A 19,149-nucleotide genomic window follows, 5' to 3' on the forward strand; every position below is an offset into this window, starting at 1 on the left:
CTAACAGCTGAAACAGAGCAGTACCTTCTCCTCCATACAGGGTTAGGGGTTAGGGTTAGGGGTTAGGGTTAGGATTAGGGTTAGGGGTTAGGATTAGGGTTAGGGGTTAGGGTTAGGGTTTAGGGGTTAGGGTTAGGGTTAGGGGTTAGGGTTAGGGGTTAGGGGTTAGGGGTTAGGGTTAGGGGTTAGGGGTTAGGTTTAGGGTTAGGGGTTAGGGGTTAGGGTTAGGGTTAGGGGTTAGGGTTAGGGGTTAGGGTTAGGGTTAGGGGTTAGGGTTAGGGTTAGGGGTTAGGGTTAGGGGTTAGGGTTAGGGTTAGTGTGTTATTGACTGTACGTTTGTTTATTCCATGTGTAGCATATCATTGTTTGGCTGTCACACTGCTTTGCTTTATCTTGGCCAGGTTCGCAATTATAAATGAGAACTTGTTCTCAACTGGGCCTACCTGGTTAAATAAAGGTGTTCCCAACTGGGCCTACCTGGTTAAATAAAGGTGTTCCCAACTGGGCCTACCTGGTTAAATAAAGATTAAATAAAAATGAAACATCAACCCTGTCACTCTCTTTATCTCGTTCCAGACTGAAGAAGCTCCAGAGAGCCCTTACCAGGCCAGCCTGAACCCCGCCCAGCACCACCCCTCCTCCAGGAAACACAGTAGGTCAATAAAATCATTAAAAAAATCCTACAATGTGATTTTCTGGAATTATTTTTCTCACTTTGTCTGTCATAGTTCTAAAAATCCAGAAAATTACATTGTAGGATTTTTAATGAATTTATTTGCAAATTATGGTGGAAAATAAGTATTTGGTCAATAACAAAAGTTTATCTCAATACTTTGTTATATACCCTTTGTTGGCAATGACAGAGGTCAAACGTTTTCTGTATGTCTTCACACTGTTTTCACACACTGTTGCTGGTATTTTGGCCCATTCCTCCATGCAGATCTCCTCTAGAGCAGTGATGTTTTGGGGCTGTTGCTGGGCAACACGGACTTTCAACTCCCTCCAAAGATTTTCTATGGGGTTGAGATCTGGAGACTGGCTAGGCCACTCCAGGACCTTGAAATGCTTCTTACGAAGCCACTCCTTTGTTGCCCGGGCGGTGTGTTTGGGATCATTGTCATGCTGAAAGACCCAGCCATGTTTCATCTTCAATGCCCTTGCTGATGGTAGGCTTTGTTACTTTGGTCCCAGCTCTCTGCAGATCATTCACTAGGTCTCCCGTGTGGTTCTGGGATTTTTGCTCACAATTCTTGTGATCATTTTGACTACACGGGGAGATCTTGCGTGGAGCCCCAGATCGAGGGAGATTATCAGTGGTCTTGTATGTCTTCCATTTCCTAATAATTGCTCCCACAGTTGATTTCTTCAAACCAAGCTGCTTACCTATTGCAGATTCAGTCTTCCCAGCCTGGTGCAGGTCTACAATTTTGTTTCTGGTGTCCTTTGACAGCTCTTTGGTCTTGGCCATAGTGGAGTTTGGAGTGTGACTGTTTGAGGTTGTGGACAGGTGTCTTTTATACTGATAACAAGTTCAAACAGGTGCCATTACTACAGGTGATGAGTGGAAGACAGAGGAGCCTCTTAAAGAAGAAGTTACAGGTCTGTGAGAGCCAGAAATCTTGCTTGTTTGTAGGTGACCAAATACTTATTTTCCACCATAATTTGCAAATAAATCCATAAAAATCCTACAATGTGATTTTCTCAATTTTTTTCTCATTATGTCTGTCATAGTTGAAGTGTACCTATGATGAAAATTACAGGCCTCTCTCATCTTTTAAACAGGAGAACTTGCACAATTGGTGGCTGACTAAATACTTTTTTTGCCCCACTGTACCAAATCATTACAGCAGTATGTACCGGTATGTTAGTTAGCTACCTAACGTTAGTTGGCTACCAATACATCAAACCTGCCAATATATTAACTATATGCTATCTAACTAACTACCCAACAGCGTGTTCGTACATTGTGTTTCGCTCTCAGAGCGGACACTGAACACTCTGATTGATCCGAGAGTTCTGACCTCACAACGGCAGTCAAAGCACCCGAGCTAACTGGCTAACGTTGGCTAGCTTCGCCCCAGACACATAATGAGAGAACAGCCGACTCTGACCATGTTACTCTCCCGAGCAGAGCTGGTTGGGCTGTTTTCGTGTTATCCAGAGCGTTGGTGAATGTAACTGTTGGCCTCCATTTAATGACGCTTTCTTTGAGGATGGTTACTGACCCCCGGCTCGTGTTCAACAGGTTTTGAGCGTTGGTAAATTTGTCAGTTATTCTGCGCTCTCTGGCACACAGACGAGAGTCCTCTGAAATCCTCTGTTATTCTGAGCTCTCTGGCACACAGACGAGCTCTCTGGCACACAGACGAGAGTCCTCTGAAATCCTCTGTTATTCTGAGCTCTCTGGCACACAGACGAGAGTCCTCTGAAATCCTCTGTTATTCTGCGCTCTCTGGCACACAGACGAGCTCTCTGGCACACAGACGAGCTCTCTGGCACACAGACGAGCTCTCTGGCACACAGACGAGAGTCCTCTGAAATCCTCTGTTATTCTGCGCTCTCTGGCACACAGACGAGCTCTCTGGCACACAGACGAGAGTCCTCTGAAATCCTCTGTTATTCTGCGCTCTCTGGCACACAGACGAGAGTCCTCTGAAATCAGAGCAGATTTCCGGAGGGAATTTACCAACGCAACCTAATGACTTGATTATTCACGTCATTCTTAGCTAAGTGGTATAGTCGTTGAGCGTTCTCAATGGACATTATTAATGAAGCCGTAAGATGTCTAGCTAGTCATTTTCTATGCTAATAAGCTGGCAAGAAGTTGCATAGCAACAGCATCAACTTCCGGTAGACAGGCAAAGCGCTAGAATACTCAACTGAAAGGATACCGTTGGTTTTCAGTACACTAAAATGAACTAATAGTATATAGTATGTAGTGTATACACATTACGTATGTAGTATACAGTATGTTAGAATGGGTATTGGAACACAGCTCTAGTCTCTAGACCTATAGACTAATAGTATATAGTATATAGTATGTAGTATACAGTATGTTAGTATGGTGTTGGAACACAGCTCTAGTCTCTAGACCTATAGACTAATAGTATATAGTATGTAGTATACAGTATGTTAGTATGGGTGTTGGAACACAGCTCTAGTCTCTAGACCTATAAACTAATAGTATATAGTATATAGTATACAGTATGTTAGTATGGGTATTAGAACACAGCTCTAGTCTCTAGACCTATAGACTAATAGTATATAGTATGTAGTATACAGTATGTTAGTATGGGTATTGGAACACAGCTCTAGTCTCTAGACCTATAGACTAATAGTATATAGTATATAGTATGTAGTATACAGTATGTTAGTATGGGTATTGGAACACAGCTCTAGACCTATAGACTAATAGTATATAGTATGTAGTATACAGTATGTTAGTATGGGTATTGGAACACAGCTCTAGTCTCTAGACCTATAGACTAATAGTATATAGTATGTAGTATACAGTATGTTAGTATGGGTATTGGAACACAGCTCTAGTCTCTAGACATATAGACTAATAGTATATAGTATGTAGTATACAGTATGTTATAATGGGTATTGGAACACAGCTCTAGTCTCTAGACCTATAGACTAATAGTATATAGTATATAGTATGTTGTATACAGTATGTTAGTATGGGTATTGGAACACAGCTCTAGTCTCTAGACCTATAGACTAATAGTATATAGTATATAGTATGTAGTATACAGTATGTTAGTATGGGTATTAGAACACATCTCTAGTCTCTATACCTATAGACTAATAGTATATAGTATGTAGTATACAGTATGTTAGTATGGGTATTAGAACACAGCTCTAGTCTCTAGACCTATAGACTAATAGTATATAGTATATAGTATGTAGTATACAGTATGTTAGTATGGGTATTGGAACACAGCTCTAGTCTCTAGACCTATAGACTAATAGTATATAGTATATAGTATGTAGTATACAGTATGTTAGTATGGGTATTAGAACACAGCTCTAGTCTCTAGACCTATAGACTAATAGTATATAGTATAGTATACAGTATGTTAGTATGGGTATTGGAACACAGCTCTAGTCTCTAGACCTATAGACTAATAGTATATAGTATATAGTATGTAGTATACAGTAATGTATTAGTATGGGTGTAGTAACAGTACAGCTGGAACACAGCTCTAGTCTCTAGACCTATAGACTAATAGTATATAGTATGTAGTATACAGTATGTTAGTATGGGTATTGGAACACAGCTCTAGACCTATAGACTAATAGTATATAGTATGTAGTATACAGTATGTTAGTATGGGTATTGGAACACAGCTCTAGACCTATAGACTAATAGTATATAGTATATAGTATGTAGTATACAGTATGTTAGTATGGGTATTGGAACACAGCTCTAGTCTCTAGACCTATAGACTAATAGTATATAGTATGTAGTATACAGTATGCTAGTTTGGGTATTGGAACACAGCTCTAGTCTCTAGACCTATAGACTAATAGTATATAGTATGTAGTATACAGTATGTTAGTATGGGTATTGGAACACAGCTCTAGACCTATAGACTAATAGTATATAGTATATAGTATGTAGTATACAGTATGTTAGTATGGGTATTGGAACACAGCTCTAGTCTCTAGACCTATAGACTAATAGTATATAGTATATAGTATACAGTGTGTTAGTATGGGTATTGGAACACAGCTCTAGTGATGTTGGTGTGGATTTTTCCAGCTGCGACACGGGTGGCCCCTCCTGATGACTTGGTGCGGTCCAGGGCCCCCCCTCCTGATGACTTGGTGCGGTCCAGGGCCCCCCCTCCAGAAGCAGTGGTCCAGTCCGATGCGCCTAACTCAGAAAGCCCCTCCCACAACATCAAGGACATGATCAAACAGTACCAACACCCATCTGACCCTGCACCCAGCCACCCTGCACAAACACACAGGTAACACACACACACACACACACACACACACACACACACACACACACACACACACACACACACACACACACACACACACACACACACACACACACACACACACACACACACACACGGATAACACACACACACAGATAACACACACACACACAGGTAACACACAGGTAACACACACACATAGGTAACACACACACATACACAGGTAAAAACACACACACACACAGAGTTATCACACACACACAGCGAGTTAACACACACACACACACAGACACAGGAAACACACACACACACACACACACACACAGGTAACACACACACATACACAGGTAACACACACACACACACACACACAAACACACAGAGTTAACACACACAGAGTTAACACACACACACAGAGAGTTAACACACACACACACAAAGACACAGGTAACACACACACACACACACAAACACACAGAGTTAACACACACACAAAGTTAACACACACACAGAGTTATCACACACAGGTAGCACAGTAATGCGAATGTGTGTGTGTAGGAGGGGGAGGGGAAGATGTTCACAAAGAAGCCGGACCCTCATGAGGAAGCCATGTATATCCTGAAAGACCAGATGGCCAACCCACCACCACAGGTACACACACACACACACACACACACACACACACACACACACACACACACACACACACACACACACACACACACACACACACACACACACACACACACACACACACACACACACACACACACACACTCACAGGTATACAGACACACAGACCTCTCTCTGAACTTTCAGAAGTCTTTCTCAACCAGACCGCCTCGGGAACCAAAGGAAGAGGGTGGATCCAAAGTCACCAAGGCAACAAAACCCCGCCCACCTGCCCTAGCCGACTCCCACAGCAGCCCCCTCCCCCCACCAGGTTAGAACCAGACCTGAACAAGACCTGAACCAGACCTGAACTATAACCTGAACTACAACCAGACCTGAACTACAACCAGACCTGAACTATAACCAGACCTGAACTATAACCAGACCTGAACTACAACCAGACCTGAACTATAACCAGACCTGAACTATAACCAGACCTGAACTATAACCAGACCTGAACTATAACCAGACCTGAACTATAACCAGACCTGAACTACAACCTGAACTACAACCAGACCTGAACTATAACCAGACCTGAACTACAACCAGACCTGAACTACAACCAGACCTGAACTACAACCAGACCTGAACTACAACCAGACCTGAACTATAACCAGACCTGAACTACAACCAGACCTGAACTATAACCAGACCTGAACTATAACCAGACCTGAACTATAACCAGACCTGAACTATAACCAGACCTGAACTATAACCAGACCTGAACTACAACCAGACCTGAACTATAACCAGACCTGAACTATAACCAGACCTGAACTATAACCAGACCTGAACTACAACCAGACCTGAACTATAACCAGACCTGAACTATAACCAGACCTGAACTACAACCAGACCTGAACTATAACCAGACCTGAACTAACCAGACCTGAACTATAACCAGACCTGAACTACAACCAGACCTGAACTATAACCAGACCTGAACTATAACCTGACCTGAACTATAACCAGACCTGAACTATAACCAGACCTGAACTACAACCAGACCTGAACTATAACCAGACCTGAACTATAACCAGACCTGAACTACAACCAGACCTGAACTATAACCTGAACTATAACCAGACCTGAACTATAACCAGACCTGAACTATAACCAGACCTGAACTATAACCAGACCTGAACTATAACCAGACCTGAACTATAACCAGACCTGAACTATAACCAGACCTGAACTATAACCAGACCTGAACTATAACCAGACCTGAACTATAACCAGACCTGAACTATAACCAGACCTGAACTACAACCAGACCTGAACTATAACCAGACCTGAACTATAACCAGACCTGAACTATAACCAGACCTGAACTATAACCAGACCTGAACTATAACCAGACCTGAACTACAACCAGACCTGAACTATAACCAGACCTGAACTATAACCAGACCTGAACTATAACCAGACCTGAACTATAACCAGACCTGAACTACAACCAGACCTGAACTATAACCAGACCTGAACTATAACCAGACCTGAACTATAACCAGACCTGAACTATAACCAGACCTGAACTATAACCAGACCTGAACTATAACCAGACCTGAACTACAACCAGACCTGAACTATAACCAGACCTGAACTATAACCAGACCTGAACTATAACCAGACCTGAACTATAACCAGACCTGAACTATAACCAGACCTGAACTATAACCTGAACTACAACCAGACCTGAACTATAACCAGACCTGAACTATAACCAGACCTGAACTACAACCAGACCTGAACTATAACCAGACCTGAACTACAACCAGACCTGAACTATAACCAGACCTGAACTATAACCAGACCTGAACTACAACCAGACCTGAACTATAACCAGACCTGAACTATAACCAGACCTGAACTATAACCAGACCTGAACTATAACCAGACCTGAACTATAACCAACCTGAACACCACCTGAACTATAACCAGACCTGAACTATAACCAGACCTGAACTATAACCTGAACTATAACTGAGACCTGAACTATAACCAGACCTGAACTATAACCAGACCTGAACTATAACCAGACCTGAACTATAACCAGACCTGAACTATAACCAGACCTGAACTATAACCAGACCTGAACTATAACCAGACCTGAACTATAACCAGACCTGAACTATAACCAGACCTGAACTATAACCAGACCTGAACTATAACCAGACCTGAACTATAACCAGACCTGAACTATAACCAGACCTGAACTATAACCAGACCTGAACTACAACCAGACCTGAACTATAACCAACTAACCAGACCTGAACTATAACCAGACCTGAACTATAACCAGACCTGAACTACAACCAGACCTGAACTATAACCAGACCTGAACTATAACCAGACCTGAACTACAACCAGACCTGAACTATAACCAGACCTGAACTACAACCAGACCTGAACTACAACCAGACCTGAACTATAACCAGACCTGAACTATAACCAGACCTGAACTATAACCAGACCTGAACTACAACCAGACCTGAACTATAACCAGACCTGAACTATAACCTGAACTACAACCAGACCTGAACTATAACCAGACCTGAACTATAACCAGACCTGAACTATAACCTGAACTATAACCAGACCTGAACTATAACCAGACCTGAACTACAACCAGACCTGAACTATAACCAGACCTGAACTACAACCAGACCTGAACTATAACCAGACCTGAACTATAACCAGACCTGAACTATAACCAGACCTGAACTATAACCAGACCTGAACTATAACCAGACCTGAACTATAACCAGACCTGAACTATAACCAGACCTGAACTATAACCAGACCTGAACTATAACCAGACCTGAACTATAACCAGACCTGAACTACAACCAGACCTGAACTATAACCAGACCTGAACTATAACCAGACCTGAACTATAACCAGACCTGAACTATAACCAGACCTGAACTATAACTGAACAGACCTGAACTATAACCAGACCTGAACTATAACCAGACCTGAACTACAACCAGACCTGAACTACAACCTGACCTGAACTACAACCAGACCTGAACTATAACCAGACCTGAACTATAACCAGACCTGAACTATAACCAGACCTGACTATAACCAGACCTAACCAGACCTGAACTACAACCAGACCTGAACTACAACCAGACCTGAACTATAACCAGACCTGAACTATAACTGAACTATAACCAGACCTGAACTATAACCAGACCTGAACTATAACCAGACCTATAACCAGACCTGAACTATAACCAGACCTGAACTATAACCAGACCTGAACTATAACCAGACCTGAACTATAACCAGACCTGAACTATAACCAGACCTGAACTACAACCAGACCTGAACTATAACCAGACCTGAACTATAACCAGACCTGAACTATAACCAGACCTGAACTATAACCAGACCTGAACTACAACCAGACCTGAACTATAACCAGACCTGAACTATAACCAGACCTGAACTATAACCAGACCTGAACTATAACCAGACCTGAACTATAACCAACCTGAACTATAACCAGACCTGAACTATAACCAGACCTGAACTAACCAGACCTGAACTATAACCAGACCTGAACTATAACCAGACCTGAACTATAACCAGACCTGAACTATAACCAGACCTGAACTATAACCAGACCTGAACTATAACCAGACCTGAACTACCTGAACCAGACCTGAACTACAACCAGACCTGAACTATAACCTGAACTATAACCAGACCTGAACTATAACCAGACCTGAACTATAACCAGACCTGAACTACAACCTGAACTACAACCTGAACTATAACCAGACCTGAACTATAACCAGACCTGAACTATAACCAGACCTGAACTATAACCAGACCTGAACTATAACCAGACCTGAACTATAACCAGACCTGAACTACAACCAGACCTGAACTATAACCAGACCTGAACTATAACCAGACCTGAACTATAACCAGACCTGAACTATAACCAGACCTGAACTATAACCAGACCTGAACTACAACCAGACCTGAACTATAACCAGACCTGAACTACAACCAGACCTGAACTATAACCAGACCTGAACTATAACCAGACCTGAACTATAACCAGACCTGAACTATAACCAGACCTGAACTACAACCAGACCTGAACTATAACCAGACCTGAACTATAACCAGACCTGAACTACAACCAGACCTGAACTACAACCAGACCTGAACTATAACCTGAACTACAACCAGACCTGAACTATAACCAGACCTGAACTATAACCAGACCTGAACTATAACCAGACCTGAACTATAACCAGACCTGAACTATAACCAGACCTGAACTATAACCAGACCTGAACTATAACCAGACCTGAACTATAACCAGACCTGAACTACAACCAGACCTGAACTACAACCAGACCTGAACTATAACCAGACCTGAACTACAACCAGACCTGAACTACAACCAGACCTGAACTACAACCAGACCTGAACTATAACCAGACCTGAACTATAACCAGACCTGAACTATAACCAGACCTGAACTATAACCAGACCTGAACTATAACCAGACCTGAACTACAACCAGACCTGAACTATAACCAGACCTGAACTACAACCAGACCTGAACTACAACCAGACCTGAACTATAACCTGAAACCAGACCTGAACTATAACCAGACCTGAACTACAACCAGACCTGAACTACCAACCTGAACTACAACCAGACCTGAACTATAACCTGAACTATAACCAGACCTGAACTATAACCAGCTGAACTATAACCAGACCTGAACTACAACCAGACCTGAACTATAACCAGACCTGAACTATAACCAGACCTGAACTACCAACCTGAACTATAACCAGACCTGAACTATAACCAGACCTGAACTATAACCAGACCTGAACTATAACCAGACCTGAACTATAACCAGACCTGAACTATAACCTGAACTACAACCAGACCTGAACTACAACCAGACCTGAACTATAACCAGACCTGAACTATAACCAGACCTGAACTATAACCAGACCTGAACTATAACCAGACCTGAACTATAACCAGACCTGAACTATAACCAGACCTGAACTATAACCAGACCTGAACTATAACCAGACCTGAACTATAACCAGACCTGAACTATAACCAGACCTGAACTACAACCAGACCTGAACTACAACCAGACCTGAACTATAACCAGACCTGAACTATAACCAGACCTGAACTATAACCAGACCTGAACTATAACCAGACCTGAACTATAACCAGACCTGAACTATAACCAGACCTGAACTATAACCAGACCTGAACTATAACCAGACCTGAACTATAACCAGACCTGAACTATAACCAGACCTGAACTATAACCAGACCTGAACTATAACCAGACCTGAACTATAACCAGACCTGAACTACAACCAGACCTGAACTATAACCAGACCTGAACTACAACCAGACCTGAACTATAACCAGACCTGAACTATAACCAGACCTGAACTATAACCAGACCTGAACTATAACCAGACCTGAACTATAACCAGACCTGAACTATAACCAGACCTGAACTATAACCAGACCTGAACTGAACTATAACCAACCAGACCTGAACTACAACCTGAACTATAACCAGACCTGAACTATAACCAGACCTGAAACTATAACCAGACCTGAACTACAACCTGAACTATAACCAGACCTGAACTATAACCAGACCTGAACTATAACCAGACCTGAACTATAACCAGACCTGAACTATAACCAGACCTGAACTATAACCTGACCTGAACTATAACCCGAACTACAACCAGACCTGAACTACAACCAGACCTGAACTATAACCAGACCCTGAACTACAACCAGACCTGAACTATAACCAGACCTGAACTATAACCAGACCTGAACTATAACCAGACCTGAACTATAACCAGACTGAACTATAACCAGACCTGAACTATAACCAGACCTGAACTATAACCAGACCTGAACTACAACCAGACCTGAACTACAACCAGACCTGAACTAACCAGACCTGAACTATAACCAGACCTGAACTATAACCAGACCTGAACTATAACCAGACCTGAACTATAACCTGACCTGAACTATAACCTGACCTGAACTATAACCAGACCTGAACTATAACCAGACCTGAACTACAACCAGACCTGAACTATAACCAGACCTGAACTATAACCTGAACTACAACCAGACCTGAACTATAACCAGACCTGAACTATAACCAGACCTGAACTATAACCAGACCTGAACTATAACCAGACCTGAACTATAACCAGACCTGAACTATAACCAGACCTGAACTACAACCAGACCTGAACTATAACCAGACCTGAACTAACCAGACCTGAACTATAACCAGACCTGAACTATAACCAGACCTGAACTATAAACTACAACCAGACCTGAACTATAACCAGACCTGAACCAGACCTGAACTATAACCAGACCTGAACTATAACCAGACCTGAACTATAACCAGACCTGAACTATAACCAGACCTGAACTATAACCAGACCTGAACTATAACCAGACCTGAACTATAACCAGACCTGAACTATAACCAGACCTGAACTATAACCAGACCTGAACTATAACCAGACCTGAACTACAACCAGACCTGAACTATAACCAGACCTGAACTAACCAACCTGAACTATAAGACCTGAACTATAACCAGACCTGAACTATAACCAGACCTGAACTATAACCAGACCTGAACTACAACCAGACTGAACAACCAGACCTGAACTATAACCAGACCTGAACTATAACCTGACCTGAACTATAACCAGACCTGAACCAGACCTGAACTATAACCAGACCTGAACTATAACCAGACCTGAACTATAACCTGACCTGAACTATAACCAGACCTGAACTACAACCAGACCTGAACTACAACCAGACCATTTTCATTTTTCTTGCGTGTGTTTATGTGTTGGTGTTTTGTGTGTGTTTATAGTGTCCAGAGAGTTGCCTGTAGAGGAAGAGACCAGCCAGACCCAGCTACACCACAGGAGCAGTGAAGAACACTACACTTACACTAACACACCCTGGAAGATTTACCTGAGGAAAGAGGTACACACACTAACACACCCTGAGAGATTTACCTGAGGAAAGAGGTACACACACTAACACACCCTGGGAGATTTACCTGAGGAAGGAGATACACACACTAACACACCCTGAGAGATTTACCTGAGGAAAGAGGTACACACACTAACACACCCTGAGAGATTTACCTGAGGAAAGAGGTACACACACTAACACACCCTGAGAGATTTACCTGAGGAAGGAGGTACACACACTAACACACCCTGGAAGATTTACCTGAGGAAAGAGGTACACACACTAACACACCCTGGGAGATTTACCTGAGGAAAGAGGTACACACACTAACACACCCTGAGAGATTTACCTGAGGAAGGAGGGGCCCACACACTAACACACCCTGAGAGATTTACCTGAGGAAGGAGGTACACACACTAACACACCCTGGGAGATTTACCTGAGGAAGGAGGGGGCCACTAACACACCCTGGGAGATTTACACCAACACACCCTGGGAGATTTACCTGAGGAAGGAGGGGCCCACACACTAACACACCCTGGAGATTTACCTGAGGAAGGAGGGGCCCACACACTAACACACCCTGGAAGATTTACCTGAGGAAAGAGGTACACACACTAACACACCCTGAGAGATTTACCTGAGGAAGGAGGTACACACACTAACACACCCTGAGAGATTTACCTGAGGAAGGAGGTACACACACTAACACACCCTGAGAGATTTACCTGAGGAAGGAGGGGCCCACACACTAACACACCCTGGGAGATTTACCTGAGGAAGGAGGGGCCCACACACTAACACACACTGGGAGATTTACCTGAGGAAGGAGGGGCCCACACACTAACACACCCTGGAGATTTACCTGAGGAAGGAGGGGCCCACACACTAACACTCCCTGGAGATTTACCTGAGGAAGGAGGTACACACACTAACACACCCTGAGAGATTTACCTGAGGAAGGAGGGGCCCACACACTAACACACCCTGAGAGATTTACCTGAGGAAGGAGGGGCCCACACTAACACACCCTGAGAGATTTACCTGAGGAAGGAGGTACACACACTAACACACCCTGAGAGATTTACCTGAGGAAGGAGGGGCCCACACACTAACACACCCTGGGAGATTTACCTGAGGAAGGAGGGGCCCACACACTAACACACCCTGAGGGGTTTACCTGAGGAAGGAGGGGCCCACACACTAACACACCCTGAGAGATTTACCTGAGGAAGGAGGGGCCCACACACTAACACACCCTGCGAGATTTACCTGAGGAAGGAGGTACACACACTAACACACCCTGAGAGATTTACCTGAGGAAAGAGGTACACACACTAACACACCCTGGGAGATTTACCTGAGGAAGGAGGTACACACACTAACACACCCTGAGAGATTTACCTGAGGAAAGAGGTACACACACTAACACACCCTGAGAGATTTACCTGAGGAAAGAGGTACACACACTAACACACCCTGAGAGATTTACCTGAGGAAGGAGGTACACACACTAACACACCCTGGAAGATTTACCTGAGGAAAGAGGTACACACACTAACACACCCTGGGAGATTTACCTGAGGAAAGAGGTACACACACTAACACACCCTGAGAGATTTACCTGAGGAAGGAGGGGCCCACACACTAACACACCCTGAGAGATTTACCTGAGGAAGGAGGTACACACACTAACACACCCTGGGAGATTTACCTGAGGAAGGAGGGGCCCACACACTAACACACCCTGGGAGATTTACCTGAGGAAGGAGGGGCCCACACACTAACACACACTGGGAGATTTACCTGAGGAAGGAGGGGCCCACACACTAACACACCCTGGAAGATTTACCTGAGGAAAGAGGTACACACACTAACACACCCTGAGAGATTTACCTGAGGAAGGAGGTACACACACGAACACACCCTGAGAGATTTACCTGAGGAAGGAGGGGCCCACACACTAACACACCCTGGGAGATTTACCTGAGGAAAGAGGTACACACACTAACACACCCTGAGAGATTTACCTGAGGAAGGAGGGGCCCACACACTAACACACCCTGGGAGATTTACCTGAGGAAGGAGGGGCCCACACACTAACACACCCTGGGAGATTTACCTGAGGAAGGAGGGGCCCACACACTAACACACCCTGGAAGATTTACCTGAGGAAAGAGGTACACACACTAACACACCCTGAGAGATTTACCTGAGGAAGGAGGTACACACACTAACACACCCTGAGAGATTTACCTGAGGAAGGAGGTACACACACTAACACACCCTGAGAGATTTACCTGAGGAAGGAGGGGCCCACACACTAACACACCCTGGGAGATTTACCTGAGGAAGGAGGGGCCCACACACTAACACACACTGGGAGATTTACCTGAGGAAGGAGGGGCCCACACACTAACACACCCTGGAGATTTACCTGAGGAAGGAGGGGCCCACACACTAACACTCCTGGAGATTTACCTGAGGAAGGAGGTACACACACTAACACACCCTGAGAGATTTACCTGAGGAAGGAGGGGCCCACACACTAACACACCCTGAGAGATTTACCTGAGGAAGGAGGGGCCCACACTAACACACCCTGAGAGATTTACCTGAGGAAGGAGGTACACACACTAACACACCCTGAGAGATTTACCTGAGGAAGGAGGGGCCCACACACTAACACACCCTGGGAGATTTACCTGAGGAAGGAGGGGCCCACACACTAACACACCCTGAGGGGTTTACCTGAGGAAGGAGGGGCCCACACACTAACACACCCTGAGAGATTTACCTGAGGAAGGAGGGGCCCACACACTAACACACCCTGCGAGATTTACCTGAGGAAGGAGGTACACACACGAACACACCCTGAGAGATTTACCTGAGGAAGGAGGTACACACACTAACACACCCTGAGAGATTTACCTGAGGAAGGTATCAATCAGTCACGATCCTTCAAGCCAATTAGGAACAAGTAAAATAATTGTTTGTCCAACCAATGAGCTCATTCCAAGTCTTGATATTGTCTATGTTGATGTTGTGGTATTGCAGGTGTTCTACCCTAAAGACAACTTCAACACTCCTCTGCTATGTTGTCTATGTTGATGTTGTGGTACTGCAGGTGTTCTACCCTAAAGACAACTTCAACACTCCTCTGCTATGTTGTCTATGTTGATGTTGTGGTATTGCAGGTGTTCTACCCTAAAGACAACTTCAACACTCCTCTGTTGCTGGAGCTACTGTTCAGACAGATAGTCCACGACACCTTCTCAGAGGCCTGCATCCGCATCACTCAGGAGGAGAGGGCCAAGATGAAGGCTCTGTTCGGTACCAACCATTAGAACCACCACAAAACACCATCAAAATGAAACAAAACACCATCAACCCACCACACAACACCACAACCCACCACAAAACACTACAACCCACCACACAACACCACAACCCACCACAAAACACTACAACCCACCACACAACACCACAACCCACCACAAAACACTAGAACCCACCACACAACACCACAACCCACCACACAACACCACAACCCACCACACAACACCACAACCCACCACACAACACCATCAACCCACCACACAACACCACACAACACCACAACCCACCACACAACACTACAACCCACCACACAACCCACCACACAACACCACAACCCACCACACAACACCACACAACACCACAACCCACCACACAACACTACAACCCACCACACAACCCACCACACAACACCACAACCCACCACACAACACCACAACCCACCACACAACACTACAACCCACCACACAACACCACAACCCACCACACAACACCACAACCCACCACACAACACCACAACCCACCACAAAACACTAGAACCCACCACACACCCCCACAAAACACAACCCACCACACAACCCACCACACAACACACACAACCCACCACACAACACCACAACCCACCACACAACCCACCACACAACACCACAACCCACCACACAACACTACAACCCACCACACAACACCACAACCCACCACACAACCCACCACACAACCCACCACACAACACCACAACCCACCACACAACCCACCACACAACCCACCACACAACACTACAACCCACCACACAACACCATCAACCCACCACAACCCACCACACCACAACCCACCACACAACACCACAACCCACCACACAACCCACCACACAACACCACAACCCACCACAAAACACTAGAACCCACCACACAACACCACAACCCACCACACAACACCACAACCCACCACACAACACCACAACCCACCACACAACACTACAACCCACCACACAACCCACCACACAACCCACCACACAACCCACCACACAACACCACAACCCACCACACAACACCACAACCCACCACACAACACCACAACCCACCACACAACACCACAACCCACCACACAACACCACAACCCACCACACAACACCACAACCCACCACAAAACACTACAACCCACCACACAACACCACAACCCACCACACAACACCACAAACCCACCACAAAACACTAGAACCCACCACACAACACCACAACCCACCACACAACACCACAACCCACCACACAACACCACAACCCACCACACAACACCACAACCCACCACACAACCCCACCACACAACCCCCACCACACAACCCACCACACAACACCACAACCCACCACACAACCCACCACACAACCCACCACACAACCCACCACACAACACTACAACCCACCACACAACACCACAACCAACCACACAACACCATAACCCACCACACAACCCACCACACAACACCACAACCCACCACACAACACCACAACCCACCACACAACACCACAACCCACCACACAACACCATAACCCACCACAAAACACTACAACCCACCACACAACACCACAACCCACCACACAACACCACAACCCACCACACAACACCACAACCCACCACACAACACTACAACCCACCACACAACACTACAACCCAACACACAACCCACCACACAACCCACCACACAACACTACAACCCACCACACAACACCACAACCCACCACAAAACACTAGAACCCACCACACAACACCACAACCCACCACACAACCCACCACACAACCCACCACACAACACCACAACCCACCACACAACACCACAACCCACCACACAACCCACCACACAACACTACAACCCACCACACAACACTACAACCCACCACACAACCCACCACACAACCCACCACACAACACTACAACCCACCACACAACACCACAACCCACCACACAACACTACAACCCACCACACAACCCACCACACAACACCACAACCCACCACACACCACACCACAACCCACCACACAACACCACAACCCACCACACAACACTACAACCCACCACACAACACTACAACCCACCAACCCACAACACCACAACCCACCACACAACACCACAACCCACCACACAACACTACAACCCACCACACAACCCACCACACAACCCCCACCACACACCCACCCACCACACAACACCACAACCCACCACACAACACCACAACCCACCACACAACACCACAACCCACCACACAACACTACAACCCACCACACAACACCACAACCCACCACACAACACCACAACCCACCACACAACACACAACCCAACACAACCCCACACAACACCACAACCCACCACACAACACCACAACCCACCACACAACACCACAACCCACCACACAACACTACAACCCACCACACAACACCCACAACCCACCACACAACACCACAACCCACCACACAACACCACACAACACCACAACCCACCACACAACACTACAACCCACCACACAACCACACCACACAACCCACCACACAACCCACCACACAACACCACAACCCACCACACAACACCACAACCCACCACACAACACTACAACCCACCACACAACACCACAACCCACCACACAACACCACAACCCACCACACAACACCACACAACACCACAACCCACCACACAACACTACAACCCACCACACAACCCACCACACAACCCACCACACAACCCACCACACAACACCACAACCCACCACACAACACTACAACCCACCACACAACACTACAACCCACCACACAACACCACAACCCACCACACAACACCACAACCCACCACACAACACTACAACCCACCACCAACACAACCCACCACACAACCACACACCACACAACCCACCACACAACACCACACCCACCACACAACACACAACCCACCACACAACCCACCACACAACACCACAACCCACCACACAACACCACAACCCACCACACAACACTACAACCCACCACACAACCCACCACACAACCCACCACACAACCCACCACACAACACCACAACCCACCACACAACACCACAACCCACCACACAACACTACACCCACCACCACCACACAACCCACAACCCACCACACAA

At 45.6% G+C, this 19,149-nt stretch overlaps 1 protein-coding gene across 1 annotated transcript; it reads left to right on the top strand.

Annotated features, from left to right (window-relative positions):
- Positions 1-576: 576 nt before the first annotated feature.
- LOC124028496 (unconventional myosin-XV-like) lies at positions 577-16,101 on the top strand (the record flags this gene model as incomplete). Its single annotated transcript, XM_046340535.1, has 5 exons — positions 577-652; positions 4,769-4,979; positions 5,795-5,901; positions 12,578-12,693; positions 15,882-16,101. Coding segments are annotated over 5 exons (660 nt in total), but the record flags the coding sequence as incomplete, so codon positions are not given.
- Positions 16,102-19,149: the final 3,048 nt, after the last annotated feature.

The sequence above is a fragment of the Oncorhynchus gorbuscha genome, unplaced genomic scaffold, assembly GCF_021184085.1.
Source record: "Oncorhynchus gorbuscha isolate QuinsamMale2020 ecotype Even-year unplaced genomic scaffold, OgorEven_v1.0 Un_scaffold_4292, whole genome shotgun sequence".
Taxonomy (NCBI): domain Eukaryota; kingdom Metazoa; phylum Chordata; class Actinopteri; order Salmoniformes; family Salmonidae; genus Oncorhynchus; species Oncorhynchus gorbuscha.